General features: G+C 47.3%; 1 protein-coding gene across 1 annotated transcript; it reads left to right on the plus strand.

Annotated features, from left to right (window-relative positions):
* Positions 1–9,686: 9,686 nt before the first annotated feature.
* LOC124716777 (proline-rich receptor-like protein kinase PERK2) lies at positions 9,687–14,682 on the plus strand. Its single transcript, XM_047243324.1, has 3 exons — positions 9,687–9,743; positions 9,989–10,528; positions 14,455–14,682. The coding sequence occupies exons 1-3, from the start codon at positions 9,687–9,689 to the stop codon at positions 14,680–14,682; spliced, it is 825 nt and encodes a 274-aa protein (XP_047099280.1).
* The last annotated feature ends 328 nt before the right edge of the window (positions 14,683–15,010 follow it).

Raw genomic sequence — 15,010 nt, forward strand, 5'->3', positions numbered from 1 at the left:
CAACCATATGTTGTAAGGTCATGGTGAACAACGTGTGATGCATAGATGTGTAGCAGAGCAGTTTTGGTGGGAGAACAGGAAACATGATGTGGAGCAGTATGTTAAGAACTGTGTGCCATGTACACAGAGGGCCAATATTACGCAATAGAAAGTGCCGTTGCAAAGTTACCAGATGGGTCCAGTTCATTTTTTATATTGGACTTGGATGTCCTCGGGTCATTTAATAGAACACATGCAGGAAACACGTACGTTCTCATGATCAGCGATAATTATTCTTGATTTTCGGCAATAGTACTGATGCCAGACCTATGGACTAGTATTATAGTGCAGGCGTTAATATAAAAAGGTATATTAAAGTTTGGGGTGCCTGATATCATAATTACAGACCAGGGTACGAATTTTGTCTCGAATTTAATGAAACAACTATGCCACATGCTGTGTATATGGATGTTATGGGTGTCACGCACAAGACAGCTGCAAAGATGTTGAATTGTTATGTAACTTCCAGGCACGATGATTGGGGGGCCTATTTACCTTATGTCTGGTGTGCCTGTAGTTCATAGGTTCATACTGCAACAGGCAACCGCATGAGGCAATAGGTAATGGTCACTAGCTCCTATACTTCAAAGGGAAAAATGAAGAAATTTTTAAGCAAATACCAGGGATCATACCAGATCATGGAAATGATTCTACTGGTCAACATGAAGATACAGTTCCCCACAAAAAGTCTGTTATACATGTCAGTCATATAAAACCATTTAAAGGACTGTAGAGGGGATAACACAGTTATTGGCAACCAACCGTGAGGTGAAAGTTACAAAGGGTAAAGAGAAGGAACCTGGAATTGGTGAGCAACGTAAGGTGCATTATAGTAGTGGGGCAACAGCGTTTCTATCACACTTTTGATATCAAATTGATATACAAATTAGTTAAATTGTGACATCTCATTGATTTATGACCTTAACCTTTTGTTCTGCTAAGTGGTTTATGACCTCCAGAGGGTTTATTTATGACTGCCTGGAGGTAATCCATCCTTCTGAGAAAGCTCCCATCCCTCTCTGCCTTCATCACCCCTACTCCTCTGGAAACCTCCAACCCTTCCCTCCTAGTCCTTGCCAATACAAGCACAATTTCAGGCCTGAGTTATTCGAATAGCCCCTCCCACCGTATAAATTTGATTGATTAATTAATTAAATCAGTAAGTTAAATAACCCTTCCCCCACTGGAGAATCCCCCAGGCCTGCCCTCCTATCCCTGCCTGGAAATTGGTGGGCCTGTGTTGGAGAGGAGGGATCTCACGACAGGAAATTCAATTCTGCAGCAAAGGATACGCTGTTTATTTATAAAATTGAATTAACAGGGTCTGGATCTCTTTTTCTCATCATTTTCAGCTGTTTGGGAAGATGCAGGTCTTTTAATATACATCAAAAAAAGTAATTTATTAGATCGCTGTTTTCCTATTGCATAAGGAATACCATCATGAAACACTCACCACATGTAATTACACTGTTAAAAATCTTTTGGTCACGAAGCACACACTGTCCACTGGGCCACTCCAAGCGCCAGCCACCTTGTATATTCCCACAAGTGCAGGCCAGGTGACAGACTGGCACACAGTGCTGGCTTGCGCATTCTGCTGACCAGAAGTCTCAGTAATCATCAAACAAAGTTTCAGGTGGCAGCAACCTTTTGATATTGATACATGAGAAATTCCTGTCAAAGCACATGCTCTCTCTTTCTCTCTCTCTCTCTCTCTCTCTCTCTCTCTCTCTCTCTCTCTCTCTCTCTCTAAAGTGGCCACATCCTGCCATATGCCACTTCTTGGGAGAATTTTGACGAACCTGTCCAAGCCAGCAGACCACAGTGTCTCAGAGTACTGCACTCATTTTTTTTGTGACCTTTTGGCAGCCAGGTCACCACACAACCGCAGGCCCCTTTGTTCACAGTGGTGTCCTTCCTTCATCAGCTCAGGTGGCTATTTCCAACTGCACCACCTGCACACTCTGCTCCCAAACACACGCCAACCATACCAGGTCAGTGCAAGCAGATATCCAGATGCTGACTGAGTTGGTTCAAATTGCACCAGCACGGGACACTGAGAGAAGCAACCCGCCCACCCCTCCTCCTCCAATTCCCTCTTCTACTTCCCCTCAACCCTCTGGTTACAGCCAGTTGGACAAAGCATCAGGTGGCGAAAACTCTTTAATACAGGTGGTGGCAACTCTTTGATATTGATACCCTAGGAATTCCTTCAAAACATGTGCTCCCCCTTCTCTCTCTCCCACCGCTTCCTCCCTCTTTCAAGTGGTTGCTTCCTGTTTGTGAGAACCAACGTATGCAAATTCACACGGACTTCTCACTCTATCAGATTGACTGACTAATCAATAAAATCGATGCCCTTTTGTGCAACCAGTTTTTTCCTAGCATCCTGTTGGTGGATACAAGATTCGATCCTGCAACAGTCCGGTTTTCAAACCCTTGCGGATGTCGTTTTTCCCTTGCCTCCTATTGGTGGATACTGGCATAGTTATGTCATTTGATAGGAAGTCCATTATGTAGGAGGTAGCTGAGAATTTCAAATTTCAGCTCAGTTGTATGCTATGTTCTTCAACAATCTGCATAGGGGTTGGACTGATGCATGTGCTCTCAGTACCACTATTAGAAACAAAAAACTGATCAGTCGGGAACCTGACGTTGCTGTTGGGTTTTTCAAGAATTACATTCGGAAAGAGGAAGAATAGAGACAACAATAACGAATACCATTGCAAGACAGAGTCCACTTTGATGTATTGAGAAGCACTAAACATGACACACTTAAACCACAATCGAATCTGTAGTAGTAGTAGTTGTTGTTGTTGTTGTCATGGCTAGATGTCAGAGATCACTGACACACTCGCACACCCCGCGCACTCATGCCCCAGTGTCCACACCCAGCATGCCCATCCCTTTATACATTGCCAGCATCACCGCTCAGAGGTTGGAGAAAACTGCTGCTGTGACCGCAGCTGCAGTCATGGATGCGCATGTATGTCAGAGTGCATCACCCCATTCATGGAGGGCATCCAGTAATGATTGCAGTGGTAGGAATTCGGATGTTGTCAATACATCTAGTGCCAACACTTGGCAGTGATCGATATTGAAGTGCTCAATTTTCCTCAGAGAATACATGCATTGTGAAAAAAGTCTGATGCATACTGTGTGGTATCGATAGCTATGATGCCACAATGTAGGTCCGCTCTACTAGGTTGGCACTACAAGAGACACCGACGACAGCACCCTCTAGCCGGTGCTGTTGAGGTCTACGAGCTCCGCAACTGCTTCAGCCCATTTTCATCAGGTGCAGCCAGCCAGGACACTTCGCTACAGCATCGCACCTATGTACAAAGTTATGTAATCGTTTATCACCTTGTTTCTGCACCAGGAAACCATTTTCTCGTTGTACCGACTTGTATTACCTTTTCCCGTTCCTACCCATGCGTCGCCTCCCAGGTGGGATACTAAAGATGGCGACGATCAGGGACTAATTTTTTTTGCCTTTCCTATCATTTCCTTTTTACTCGGTACTGCTTAAGCTTTTTTGTGATTTCCCAGTGTGACCGTGTGGGTGTACGAGTGTTCCCACCATTCGCTATAAGACAGGCTTCGCTGTCCGAACTTGTACGTTTTCAGGCTCAGCAACTTGCTGCCATAAATGGACTGGTCCCGCTACAGACTGTAGCTACTTTGGCGCCTTGGACGCCACCGCCTGTACTGACGCCGTCGCCAACGGCGCCGCCATTTCGTGCCTTCAGTCCTGAAGAAACTAAAACTTATGACGAAGTGATTGAAGCTTTGAACTCCCACTTCCGTGACAGTGTAAATGTGGTTGCTGCATGTTACAAATCCTTTCGCCTCCGGCGTGACCCTACTCAGTCTAATAAGTCTTGGTTAGAGGACCTTCAGGGACTAACTTCTGAAATGGTTCAAATGGCTCTGAGCACTATGGGACTTAACATCTGTGGTCATCAGTCCCCTAGAACTTAGAACTACTTAAACCTAACTAACCTAAGGACATCACACACATCCATGCCTGAGGCAGGATTCGAACCTGCGACCGTAGCAGTTGCGCGGCTCCGGACTGAGCGCCTAGAACCGCGAGACCACCGCGGCCGGCGACTAACTTCTGATTGTGACTATAATTGCTCATGTGGACTCTCATATGCGGATATAATGATTAGAGACGATGTTGCGCAGAATGTGGTGGATCACCGCATTCGTTAACAGATCCTCAGATTTAAAACCCCGTCTTTGCAGGAAGTAGTGGACTTGCTAGACAGGCAAGATACGTTAGACATGGCTACTTCCGCGTTCGACGTGACTCCGGGTGTGTGTACTTTCAGCGCGGCACAACACGAGCCCTCCCGCCCGGCCACGCCGCGCCGCTCGCGCGCACGTAAACACGTCTCAAACCAGGCACACTCTGAGAAACTGAAATCCTGTCCGAACTGCTTTCGTGCCCACCCACGGGACAGTTGCCCATCCCGTCAAGCACAGTGTTACTTTAGTAATAAGAAAGGACATGTGTAAGCTGTGTGCAGTAAGAGAAACAATAATTCCAAACTTGTCTCCCGTTCGCGTGACTCGCGTGGGCGTCACCGCAACGGCAACCGCCATGATCATGCTTCACATCAGCGTATGGATGTTAATGCCATTTATTCAAAGCCTTCTGCTTCACGTGCTTCGAAAGCTCGTCGTGTGAATCACGTTTTGCCAGACACTTCCTCTCAAATTCAGTGCGATGCGAGGAAACTTTTTGTGACTTTGAACATTTGTGACCGCTTGCAGCTGGACACTGGTGCGTCAGTTTCTTTACTGAACAAATCTACGTATGACTTGCTTGGTTCGCCCCCCCTTCGTCGTTTGCATTCCATGCTGACTGCTTTTACAGGACAGGAAATCTACATCTACATCTACATCTACATCCATACTCCGCAAACCACCTGATGGTGTGTGGCGGAGGGTACTTGAGTACCTCTATCGGTTCTCCTTTCTATTCCAGTCTCGTATTGTTCATGGAAAGAAGGATTGTCGGTATGCCTCTGTGTGGGCTCTAATCTCTCTGATTTTATCCTCATGGTCTCTTCGGGAGATATATGTAGGAGGGAGCAATACACTGCTTGACTCCTCGGTGAAGGTATGTTCTCGAAACTTCAACAAAAGCCCGTACCGAAATACTGAACGTCTCTCCTGCAGAGTCTTCCACTGGAGTTTATCTATCATCTACGTAACGCTTTCGCGATTACTAAATGATCCTGTAACGAAGCGCGTTGCTCTCCGTTGGATCTTCTCTATCTCTTCTATCAACCCTATCTGGTACGGATCCCACACTGCTGAGCAGTATTCAAGCAGTGGGCGAACAAGCGTACTGTAGCCTACTTCCTTTGTTTTCGGATTGCATTTCCTTAGGATTCTTCCATGAATCTCAGTCTGGCATCTGTTTTACCAACGATCAACTTTATATGATCATTCCATTTTAAATCACTCCTAATGCTTATCCCCAGATAATTTATGGAATTAACTGCTTCCAGTTGCTGACCTGCTATATTGTAGCTAAATGGTAAGGGATCTTTCTTTCTATGTATTCGCAGCACATTACACTTGTCTACATTGAGATTCAATTGCCATTCCCTGCACCTCCTGCATTTCAGTGCAATTTTCCATTGTTACAACCTCTCGATATACCACAGCATTATCCGCAAAAAGCCTCAGTGAACTTCCGATGTCATCCACAAGGTCATTTATGTATATTGTGAATAGCAATGGTCCTACGACACTCCCCTGCGGCACACCTGAAATCACTCTTACTTCGGAAGACTTCTCTCCATTGAGAATGAAATGCTGCGTTCTGTTATCTAGGAACTCTTCAATCCAATCACACAATTGGTCTGATAGTCCATATGCTCTTACTTTGTTCATTAAACGACTGTGGGGAACTGTATCGAACGCCTTGCGGAAGTCAAGAAACACGGCATCCACCTGGGAACCCGTGTCTATGGCCCTCTGAGTCTCGTGGACGAATAGTGCGAGCTGAGTTTCACTCGATCGTCTTTTTCGAAACCCACGCTGATTCCTACAGAGTAGATTTCTAGTCTCCAGAAAAGTCATTATACTCGAACATAATACGTGTTCTAAAATTCTACAACTGATAGACGTTAGAGATATAGGTCTATAGTTCTGCACATCTGTTCGACGTCCCTTCTTGAAAACGGGGATGACCTGTGCCCTTTTCCAATCCTTTGGAACGCTACGCTCTTCTTGAGATTTACGGTACACCGCTGCAAGAAGGGGGGCAAGTTCCTTCGCGTACTCTGTGTAAAATCGAACTGGTGTCCCATGTCAGTGCTCGGCGTGTGTAGTTTGCAAGCCACATATGGTGCAACGACCGGTACAGTGTCTTTTCATATGCTCCGCTCTAGTGATGCTACGAACATTTTTGGCATGGACGCATTTGAACTTTTTGGCCTCGCCATTCAGGACACTGACTTTGCATCATCGCTAGTGACCATGCAGACAGTGTTGCCGCACTATGCGATGATTTTGCTGAACTATTTTCTGGTGGACTTGGTTATGCCACAGACTCTGCAGCGCATGTTGTAGTTAAAGACAATGCCATGCCTATTTTCCGCCGGCCGCGGTGGTCTAGCGGTTCTGGCGCTGCAGTCCGGAAGCGCGGGACTGCTACGTTCGCAGGTTCGAATCCTGCCTCGGGCATGGGTGTGTGTGATGTCCTTAGGTTAGTTAGGTTTAAGTAGTTCTAAGTTCTAGGGGACTTATGACCTAAGATGTTGAGTCCCATAGTGCTCAGAGCCATTTGAACCATTTTGAACCTATTTTCCGGCGCGCACGCCCAGTACCGCACGCTCTGCGCGACGCCGTAGCTGCTGCAATACAGTGGTGTAATTGAACCTGTTTGTGCTTCGCAATGGGCTTCGCCTGTAGTGTGTGTGAAGAAGCCAAATGGTCGTCTCCGTACTTGTGCTGACTTTAAGTCAACAGTAAATCCCCAGACAGTGGTAGCTACGTTTCCCTTACCGCGTCCTGAAGACATTTTTGATAAGCTTGGTGCGGGAAAATTCTTTTCCACGATTGACTTGCGGGACGCATACTTTCAGATTCCGCTCGACGAACAGTCGCAGCGCTATTCTGTGATCAACACACCTTGGATTTTTCAAGTTTCAATGTTTCCCGTTCGGTTGTGCTTCGCCTCTTTCTATTTTTCAGTCTTATTTGCAGCAGTTGTGTGCCACTGTCCCTGGTTGTGCCAATTATCTGGACGATATACTTGTATCAGGTCGCACCCCTGACGAACATCTGCAGAATTTGCGTGCCTTGTTTACTGTACTTTTGCAGGCAGGACTAAAGTGTAACAGGGACAAGTGCAAATTTTTTCGAACTGAGATTTAGTATTTTTGACATGTGATTAACGGACAGGGTATCCACCCCTCAGCGTCACATCTCAGTGCAGTTAGAGACTTGCCAGCACCCAGGAACTTGAAAGAACTTCAGTCTGTGTTGGGCAAAATCACTTCCTATATTCGGTTTACACCAAACGCAGCGCAGATTGCAGCGCCTTTGCATCGCCTTCGGCGTAAGAACGTTCCTTTTGTTTGGTCTTTGGAATGTGACGCTGCTTTCCACAAGCTCAAATCTGCTTTGTTGAGTGATCGCTGTCTGATTCCTTTCGATCCCTCCAAACCGGTTCTTTTGACTGTCGATGCATCTTCTCATGGCATCGGCGCGGTTCTCTCACACCGCATTAATTCTGTCGATCGCCCAATCGCTTTTGCGTCTAATTGCTCAATTCTGCCCAGCAAAACTATTCTCAAATCGAGAAAGAAGCTTTAGCTATTGTATATGGCATAACTAAGTTTCATGATTTTTTTTGTACGGTCGCAAGTTCTATTGGTAACCGACCATAAGCCTTTGACGTCGTTGTTCCACCCGTCAAAGCCAGTTCCAGCCCGTACTGCACAAAAGTTCAACGTTTGTCTTTGTTTTTATCTAACTACAATTACGAAATCTTTTTTTGGCCACGGCCCAGCATGGCAAGGTTGGTGCTTTGACTCGTCTACCTATCGGTCCTGACGAAGTGTTTGATTCTTACGAACTGTCCTGCATGTTTACTGATTCGCAAGATAAGGACTTAGCTGAATGTTTTCCGTAGGATTTTCGTCGCATTGCTGCCGCGACAGCCGCCGATGCTTCTTTGAAATTCTTTTGCAGTATATTCGTACTCAATGGCCTCCATCTGCTACGCCATTCCGTGATCCACTTGTTCGACGTTACTTTGCGCAACGTCACAACCTATCTGTACACCACGGTGTTATCTTGTTACGTACTGACAATGATCAGTCTCGTGTTGTTGTACCTCGTTCGTTGCAGTCGGAAATCCTCCCTTTACTGCACGCTGGTCATTGGGGTATAGTGCGGACGAAGCAATTAGCGCGTTGTCACTGCACTTGGGTCGGCATTGATAAACAAATTGAGAATTTGCTTGCTAACTGTCGATCTTGCGCGGAGCATCAATCTGCTCCCCGCCAGCGCTTCTTCGCGTGGCCGACTCCACTTACTGGTGAGCCTTGGCAGCGCGTTCGTATTGATTTTGCAGGTCCTTTCTGGGACACCCGCCGGTTGATAGTTATTGGTGGGTACAGCAACTTTCCTTTTGTTGTACCAATGTCCTCCACTACATCTGCCACCACTATTCGGGCTTTGACGTCTATTTTTGCATTGAGGGCCTTCCTGAAGTTATTGTCTCCAACAATGGCCCTCAATTCGTGTCCTCAGAGTTTGAAGCGTTCTGTGCTGATAATGGCATTCGCCACCTGACCTCAGCCCCATTCCACCCCCAGACGAACGGCGAGGCTGAACGCTTTGTGCAGATGAGCAAGTCGCGCGCCACGCTCTCTCGCGAGTGCGCGCTCTGGACGAACCTTGCTTCCTGTCGCTCTCAGACGCTGACGCTGCACAGGCGAGGGCGGACCCTCGGCGTCATTAGGAAGTTCCAGCGCTGGTGCGCTTTGCCTTCCTCGTGGCGGTGTGGCGAGTTGTGACGTGGAGGTATGGAACAGCATGACGGTGTGCATATGCATTTCTTTTCTTTTTTAAATAATATCCTAAGACGACAGGAGAGTGAGAGAGAGACAGTAGAAGTGGAGGAAAACGAAAGGCCTCATGTGGCTGGCCCGGTGGTGGGTATTTTTTTTTTTTTAAGAGAAGAGGATAGTAGACGGGACAGTAAGAGAAGCAGGAAAACGAAAGGCTCAATTGACAAGCCGGTCTTTGAATGAGATTGGAGAGAAGAAGCAGAAGAGAGAATGAGAGAAGAAGAAAGATCAGAAAAACGAAGGCCAACCCAGCCGGTCGCTGACAACTGACAGTGAGGTAGACACGAGCAGAATGAGGGGTGGGAGAACCGAATAAGGGGGAGGGCATCGGTGCTGGGGGGAGAGTCTATGGACTGAGTGGAGGAACAGAACAATGAGGGAAAGAAGGCCGAGAGAACGTGGAAGAGGCGTGGAGCAGCCGGCAGGGAGGGGGGGGGGAGAAATAAAGGAAGGGAACATGGAGAGCGAGGAGGGGAGGGGAGAAGGGGCGAACAGGGATCAGTGGGCAAGGAGGTCAGGCCATCGGGTGGTGACCAGGCGATGGAGGCGGGTGCCAAGGGAAAGGATGAGAGGATTGGCAGATTGGTGGGAGTGGTGGTAAAAGGAAACGGCAGAGGAGCATACACGGTCGTGAAGGAGGGGATACCAGCAAGCAAGTGAAGGTCACGGGTGGGGAAACGGCACGGGAGGCGGAGGGCGCGGCTCCCGTTCCCCAGCGGAATTGCTTCACAGCCTCGCCCATCGGTCGCTCCTGCAGCTATTGCACCTGGCGCTGCAAGCTCCCACTGCTTCCCATCGTTGGCGCCGCATGCTTTGGTGTTCTATCGCGTTTTCTCTGGCAGGCAGCGCTAGGAGGAGGGGCGCATTCTCCGCCAGCTCGGCCGTGCCTTATTTCTGGTCCCTCCGGCACTGTCAAGCGACACCGGAACCAGATTCGATTGTTCCGTCCTCGGTTTTCTGCTGCTGGTCGTTTTCTGACAGAATTGGAGGCTTCGCGGCTTCTGCCGCCTCCGCCGCTCGCGCCTCCGCCGTGGACGCGCCTGCTGTCGTCGCCGCTGCCGGTCCCGTCACCTGCACCGGACGGGCGCCTCTTGCCGCCGCCGCCGTGTTCCTCCGCAGTGCCAGAACCGATGGACGCAGGGGCTGCCGTCACGCCGCCGCCGCCGTCGCCCTTGGAGGTCGTTGCTCCGCCTCCTCATCCGAGCATACCCAGTAGCGGTGCGCAGCCTGGGCAGGTTTTCCACGGGGCGTTTTCCTCGCCCCTTCGCGAGCAATTCGGGGTCGCCGGTGGACAGCGCGCCCTGGCAGTTCCGCTGTGTGCCCCCTCAGCTGCGCCACCGCTGGGTCGCTCCACCCGCCATCCCGAGCCATACTTAACGACGGTGCGTCGTTTCAGGGGGGAGGGATGTGGTATCGATAGCTACGATGCGACAACGTAGGCCCGCTCTGCTACGTTGGCACTACGAGAGACACCGACGACAGCACCCTCTAGCCGGTGCTGTCGAGGTCTACGAGCTCTGCAACTGCTTCGGCCCATTTTCGTCAGGTGCGGCCAGCCAGGACATCGCAGCCGGCATCGCACCTTCGTACAAAGTTATGTAATCGCTTATCACCTTGTTTTTGCACCAGTAAACCATTTTCTCGCAGTACCGACTTGTATTACCTTTTCCCGTTCCTATCCGTGCGCCACCTCCCAGGCGGGATACAAAATATTGAGTATTAATTCACTATTCAGCTATCTGGAGAGCCTCACGAGGCCCGCCACTGGGGCTTGTCCGTGCTGCTGTGGGCAAGAATCTACTAGCCAACGAGCCAGAACTTTTTTTTGTATCTGCCACCCACAACAGACTTCACCCAGAAACATCAATTTGTTCCCGTCAGTGGCTACCTCAGCCATGCACCCAATCAACCAGCAGAGCCATCCTAGGAAACCAGCCACATATCTATCACTATCATTTCAGTTAAATAATAATATTGCAGCCCCAGTCTGCTGACATTCGACGATGCGAAAAGTATCAGAAATACCTCCTCCAGATGGCTGTGGCTCTGAGATGAATCTCACATTGAAATATCAATTTCTATAGCCTCCCTATGACTGGTCATAATTATCCACGAAAAATCTTTCATCCCCTTTACAGCTAATGATGCTCTGAAATCGCAGTCTACCACGGCAGATCCATACCTCCCTTACAACCGGACATAGTCATTTTCTTTGCACACAATGGAACACAGACCACAGTATCTTTACATTCCACACATACTTCATAAGCCTGTTGATCACACTGAATCTATCACAAATCCCCTATTAAGTATAATACTTCGCCAGTAACTGAATGGTAGTGACACTAAACAATATTGAGCGAAAACTTGCGAGTGGTACCAGCATTTGAGAAAGAGACACATAATCACCTTATAAGCGATCAGGTATTAAAACACGATTGCAACGACCATGTTACAATCACCCTGCACAAAAAAGTGGCCTCAGTTCTACAGCACACACAAGCATCACTAACGCTATCCATGTTAAAAATTATACATGCTTTATAAGTTGAGGTATGGTATTGCTTCCGAGTGAAGTTGTCTTCCACATAAATATCGTGACAATGAATTTAGATGTTGATTGTGGGGTGCGTATTAACAGACCTAAAGTGGAGGTGTGTGTCGCCAGTGGTGTAAGCTCATAATAAAATCACCCTTCTCACCAAATTTAAAAAGTGATTCGACTGAGGAACGTGGTATTATGGATATATCCATAGGTTTATAGGCAAGGAAGGATGATCGTTGATAGAGAATGGTCACAAACATTAGATGGTGTGTTATTTGAGGACTCACCTAAAAAAATGCAACGCTAGATTATAGTTGGAGAAATGTATAAAATCCTGTGACCTATAGAACAGCTTTTCAGATATATAGTGTTACACTTTCTGGTAGAAATTCTGTCTGCAATTTGGAACCAAGTCTCTCCATTCAATCATATACTTGCATTGGATCCTATGGATATGTCTTTTAATGATTACAGCCACTGGTGAATCATATTTGTAGCACTCTCATATCTCGAAACAAGTCACTTTTGTCGAATCTATCTGCTAAGGACCCTATACAGCATAACTCCAGTGTAGTTTTAGGCAGTCTCTCTGCATCTTGTAAATGTTCCTCAGTCTCCACCCTGCCCTCCCTGTAGCTTTGTCCATGTGATTGTTCCAATTTAAGTCGGGACAGAGCGGAATTCGGAGAGCACTACATCTACCAACTTCTGCATCCTGTGGAGAAACATGATGAGCTGAGTTAATGTGACAAGACTGTGTTTTGACCACTCGGTGGAAAGGGTAACATTCTGTTGTAGCTCCACCAACTGTGTACAATGTGTAAGGGCAGCGCCAAACGGTATCTTCCTCATGCAACACCATGAGCTAGTAGGAAAGACAGTATGGGCAGTTGCAGAAGTGTTTCATATCGGGAAAATTAGGAAGACCCCATATCATATGGGACTGGAAGAAAGATGAGGATTTTGCTACTGCATTCAGGTGCATTCCCATACTACATACAGCTACAGCAGTCTGAAGGAGATCTGCGTCTCTCAGGGTGCATTCAAGTATATCACCCAAACATTCTCTCTGTCCTCATTATTTTGTACCATCCAACAGAGAAAAACTGTGAACTATAAAAACTTCACTAATGTCACCCAGTAGAGAAATTGATAACTTATTACAGTGTCCCTCTCTTCTGATATTTCGAAAACAAATACCATGCTTGTGTTGACATTGAACATATGTGGCGATCCTGTTAAATATACAGGTACCGGTCCATTGGAGCAGGTGGCCAGTGATCAAAGTCGCTTGCACAGAACAGTGTAAAGTTTTGTTGCATGCACTATAGAAGAACCATATCCCACAGACTATCAGTCACAAAAGAGGATCCCTGTGTTGTTCTTTCATGAGCAGTTTGATATATTGTTTTTCTGCTGTAACACATCCAAGCAGTGTATGACTACAGCTTTGTAAGCTGCCACACATTTTGTTTTTATGCTATAATTTCGAGGCCTGTGTCAGGTACTAAACCAACATTAACATGTTTCGATCCATTAGCTCTCATAGAAAGCTGGGCAACGCGTGGTATAAACTATGCAAGTCCCATAACACAAAGGATGGTTGAAATAAAAGACAGAGGCGATGTTTCTTATTGACATAAACGTGGAGGACATCACAACATATGGAAACTGGAAGAGTTTGCAGCATTATGGAGCTTCTCCAAACAGATGCCTAAAAGTGATGACCTCTACATTTAATCTCATCTTTCACAGCGATAGTGTAGCAGATGTCTAGGTGTTCCTTTTCAAAGAGATCAAGAACATTGATTCCTCATATTGCAGCCACGTACACGATCACTCTTTCGGTGCTGGCCATCCCAGGAAGGTGTTGCTCCCACCAAGACTCTCTCTACCTCAAACAAGTGGTGTCAGTCTATCATTATGTGGTGATCAACAGCATGCCAGTGGACAGGATGAGATGGAAAAGTCACTGTGGATATGGGATGATGTATTTTAGTAAGTACCACAGCTGACTGTGTGATCAGTTTTAGCAATTTTACCAGTTTTTGCATAATTTCAGTGCTGACCAATGACATGGCAGCATGCTTTCCAATATCTGTATCATCACTAAAACACACCTCCACTACTTTGCATGTACCACTTACTAGATTGCGAATGTAGAGAGGTGACAGTGCAGTACATCCATTCAAGGTAAACTCTTGAACATATACACCAAAGTATTCCAGACAGTGTCCTATACTGATGCAGTTAGGTTATCTACATATTTCTATCACTTCGATCATAGTGTGTAATTTACGATTACGACTGCCCATCTTTCCCCATCTGGATGGGAATCACAGAGTATTCTCGCATTCGTGGGATAAAGTTATTGAAGCTATCCATGCATTGTCTTTGACCAACCCTCCCGGAAACACTGTCGCCGATTTAGTTTGCAGCTGATCAGAAGTTGGAGGGTACTATACCCACTACATTCCACATAGTGGAGCGACCTGAGTCCGTAACTGCTGTTCAGTGAAGACTGTTCTGCACAACTCTTACTCATTGCACCCATCCAAGTGCGCAAGATCTCTTCAGATGTGCACATGTTGAGGACGTTACCACTCCTTGTCAGTGTATAGTAGACATGAGAGTGATGTGGTGATATAACAGATGGTTAAGAAGAAATGTGTGGCTTATGCATAAGGGAGCTCCAGATGGATGGAGGTTGAAGCACTTTACCTAAATCAAGTGTACTGTCAGTCCTAAAGTTTATTGTTCCAGCGTCTGGGGTCAGTAGCAAGAAGGTCGCCTGACGCTTGCAGCATTCTTGACGCTTTTATCAAGCCGAATCTCAAGAAGCTGCTGCTCTCTTTCTTGCTGCAAAGTCTCGCCTTGCGGCGGGATTGCGGTCCGCTGGCGGGCGCTCTGATCTATCTCCTGCTGTGCCTCCGAGATCGGTTTGTTGATCTGCCTCTCGTGACGCTCCTTCCTCGCTCGTGCGGCAGCTAGCTCCGCAATGACGGAGGTAATTGACTTCGCTCTGAGCTGCAACTTTGGTGCGTCCTTTGGCGTGATGGTGCTGGAGGCAACAGGAGGCGCTGCTAACGTCCATTTCTTCACCATTGTCCGTCTTCGTCGCAGGAGTCGTCATACGTGAGGGGCCAGATAAGGCCACCGTCCGAGCAAGCTCATCCGAACGGTGATCTGCCGACCCGTCTTCCTGTTGAACACTCCGTGGAAACTCTCGTTTATCCAAGACACGCTTGCGCTTCGGCCTCTCAGCGCGGTGTGTTCACGAGATTTCAATTTCCGGTCCGTATCGTCTGCGCAGCCAGAC

The sequence above is a fragment of the Schistocerca piceifrons genome, chromosome 9 (assembly GCF_021461385.2).
Source record: "Schistocerca piceifrons isolate TAMUIC-IGC-003096 chromosome 9, iqSchPice1.1, whole genome shotgun sequence".
NCBI lineage: Eukaryota > Metazoa > Arthropoda > Insecta > Orthoptera > Acrididae > Schistocerca > Schistocerca piceifrons.

What these genes read in the sequence shown, in the direction of transcription:
- LOC124716777 (XM_047243324.1), top strand. Translation starts at nt 9,687, where the DNA reads ATGGAGGCGGGTGCCAAGGGAAAGGATGAGAGGATTGGCAGATTGGTG. An exon ending in GCAGATTGGTGGGAGTGGTG is followed by an intron (nt 9,744 to 9,988) that starts GTAAAAGGAAAC and finishes TTTCTCTGGCAG; the next exon opens with GCAGCGCTAGGAGGAGGGGC. An exon ending in CCGAGCCATACTTAACGACG is followed by an intron (nt 10,529 to 14,454) that starts GTGCGTCGTTTC and finishes TTATTGTTCCAG; the next exon opens with CGTCTGGGGTCAGTAGCAAG.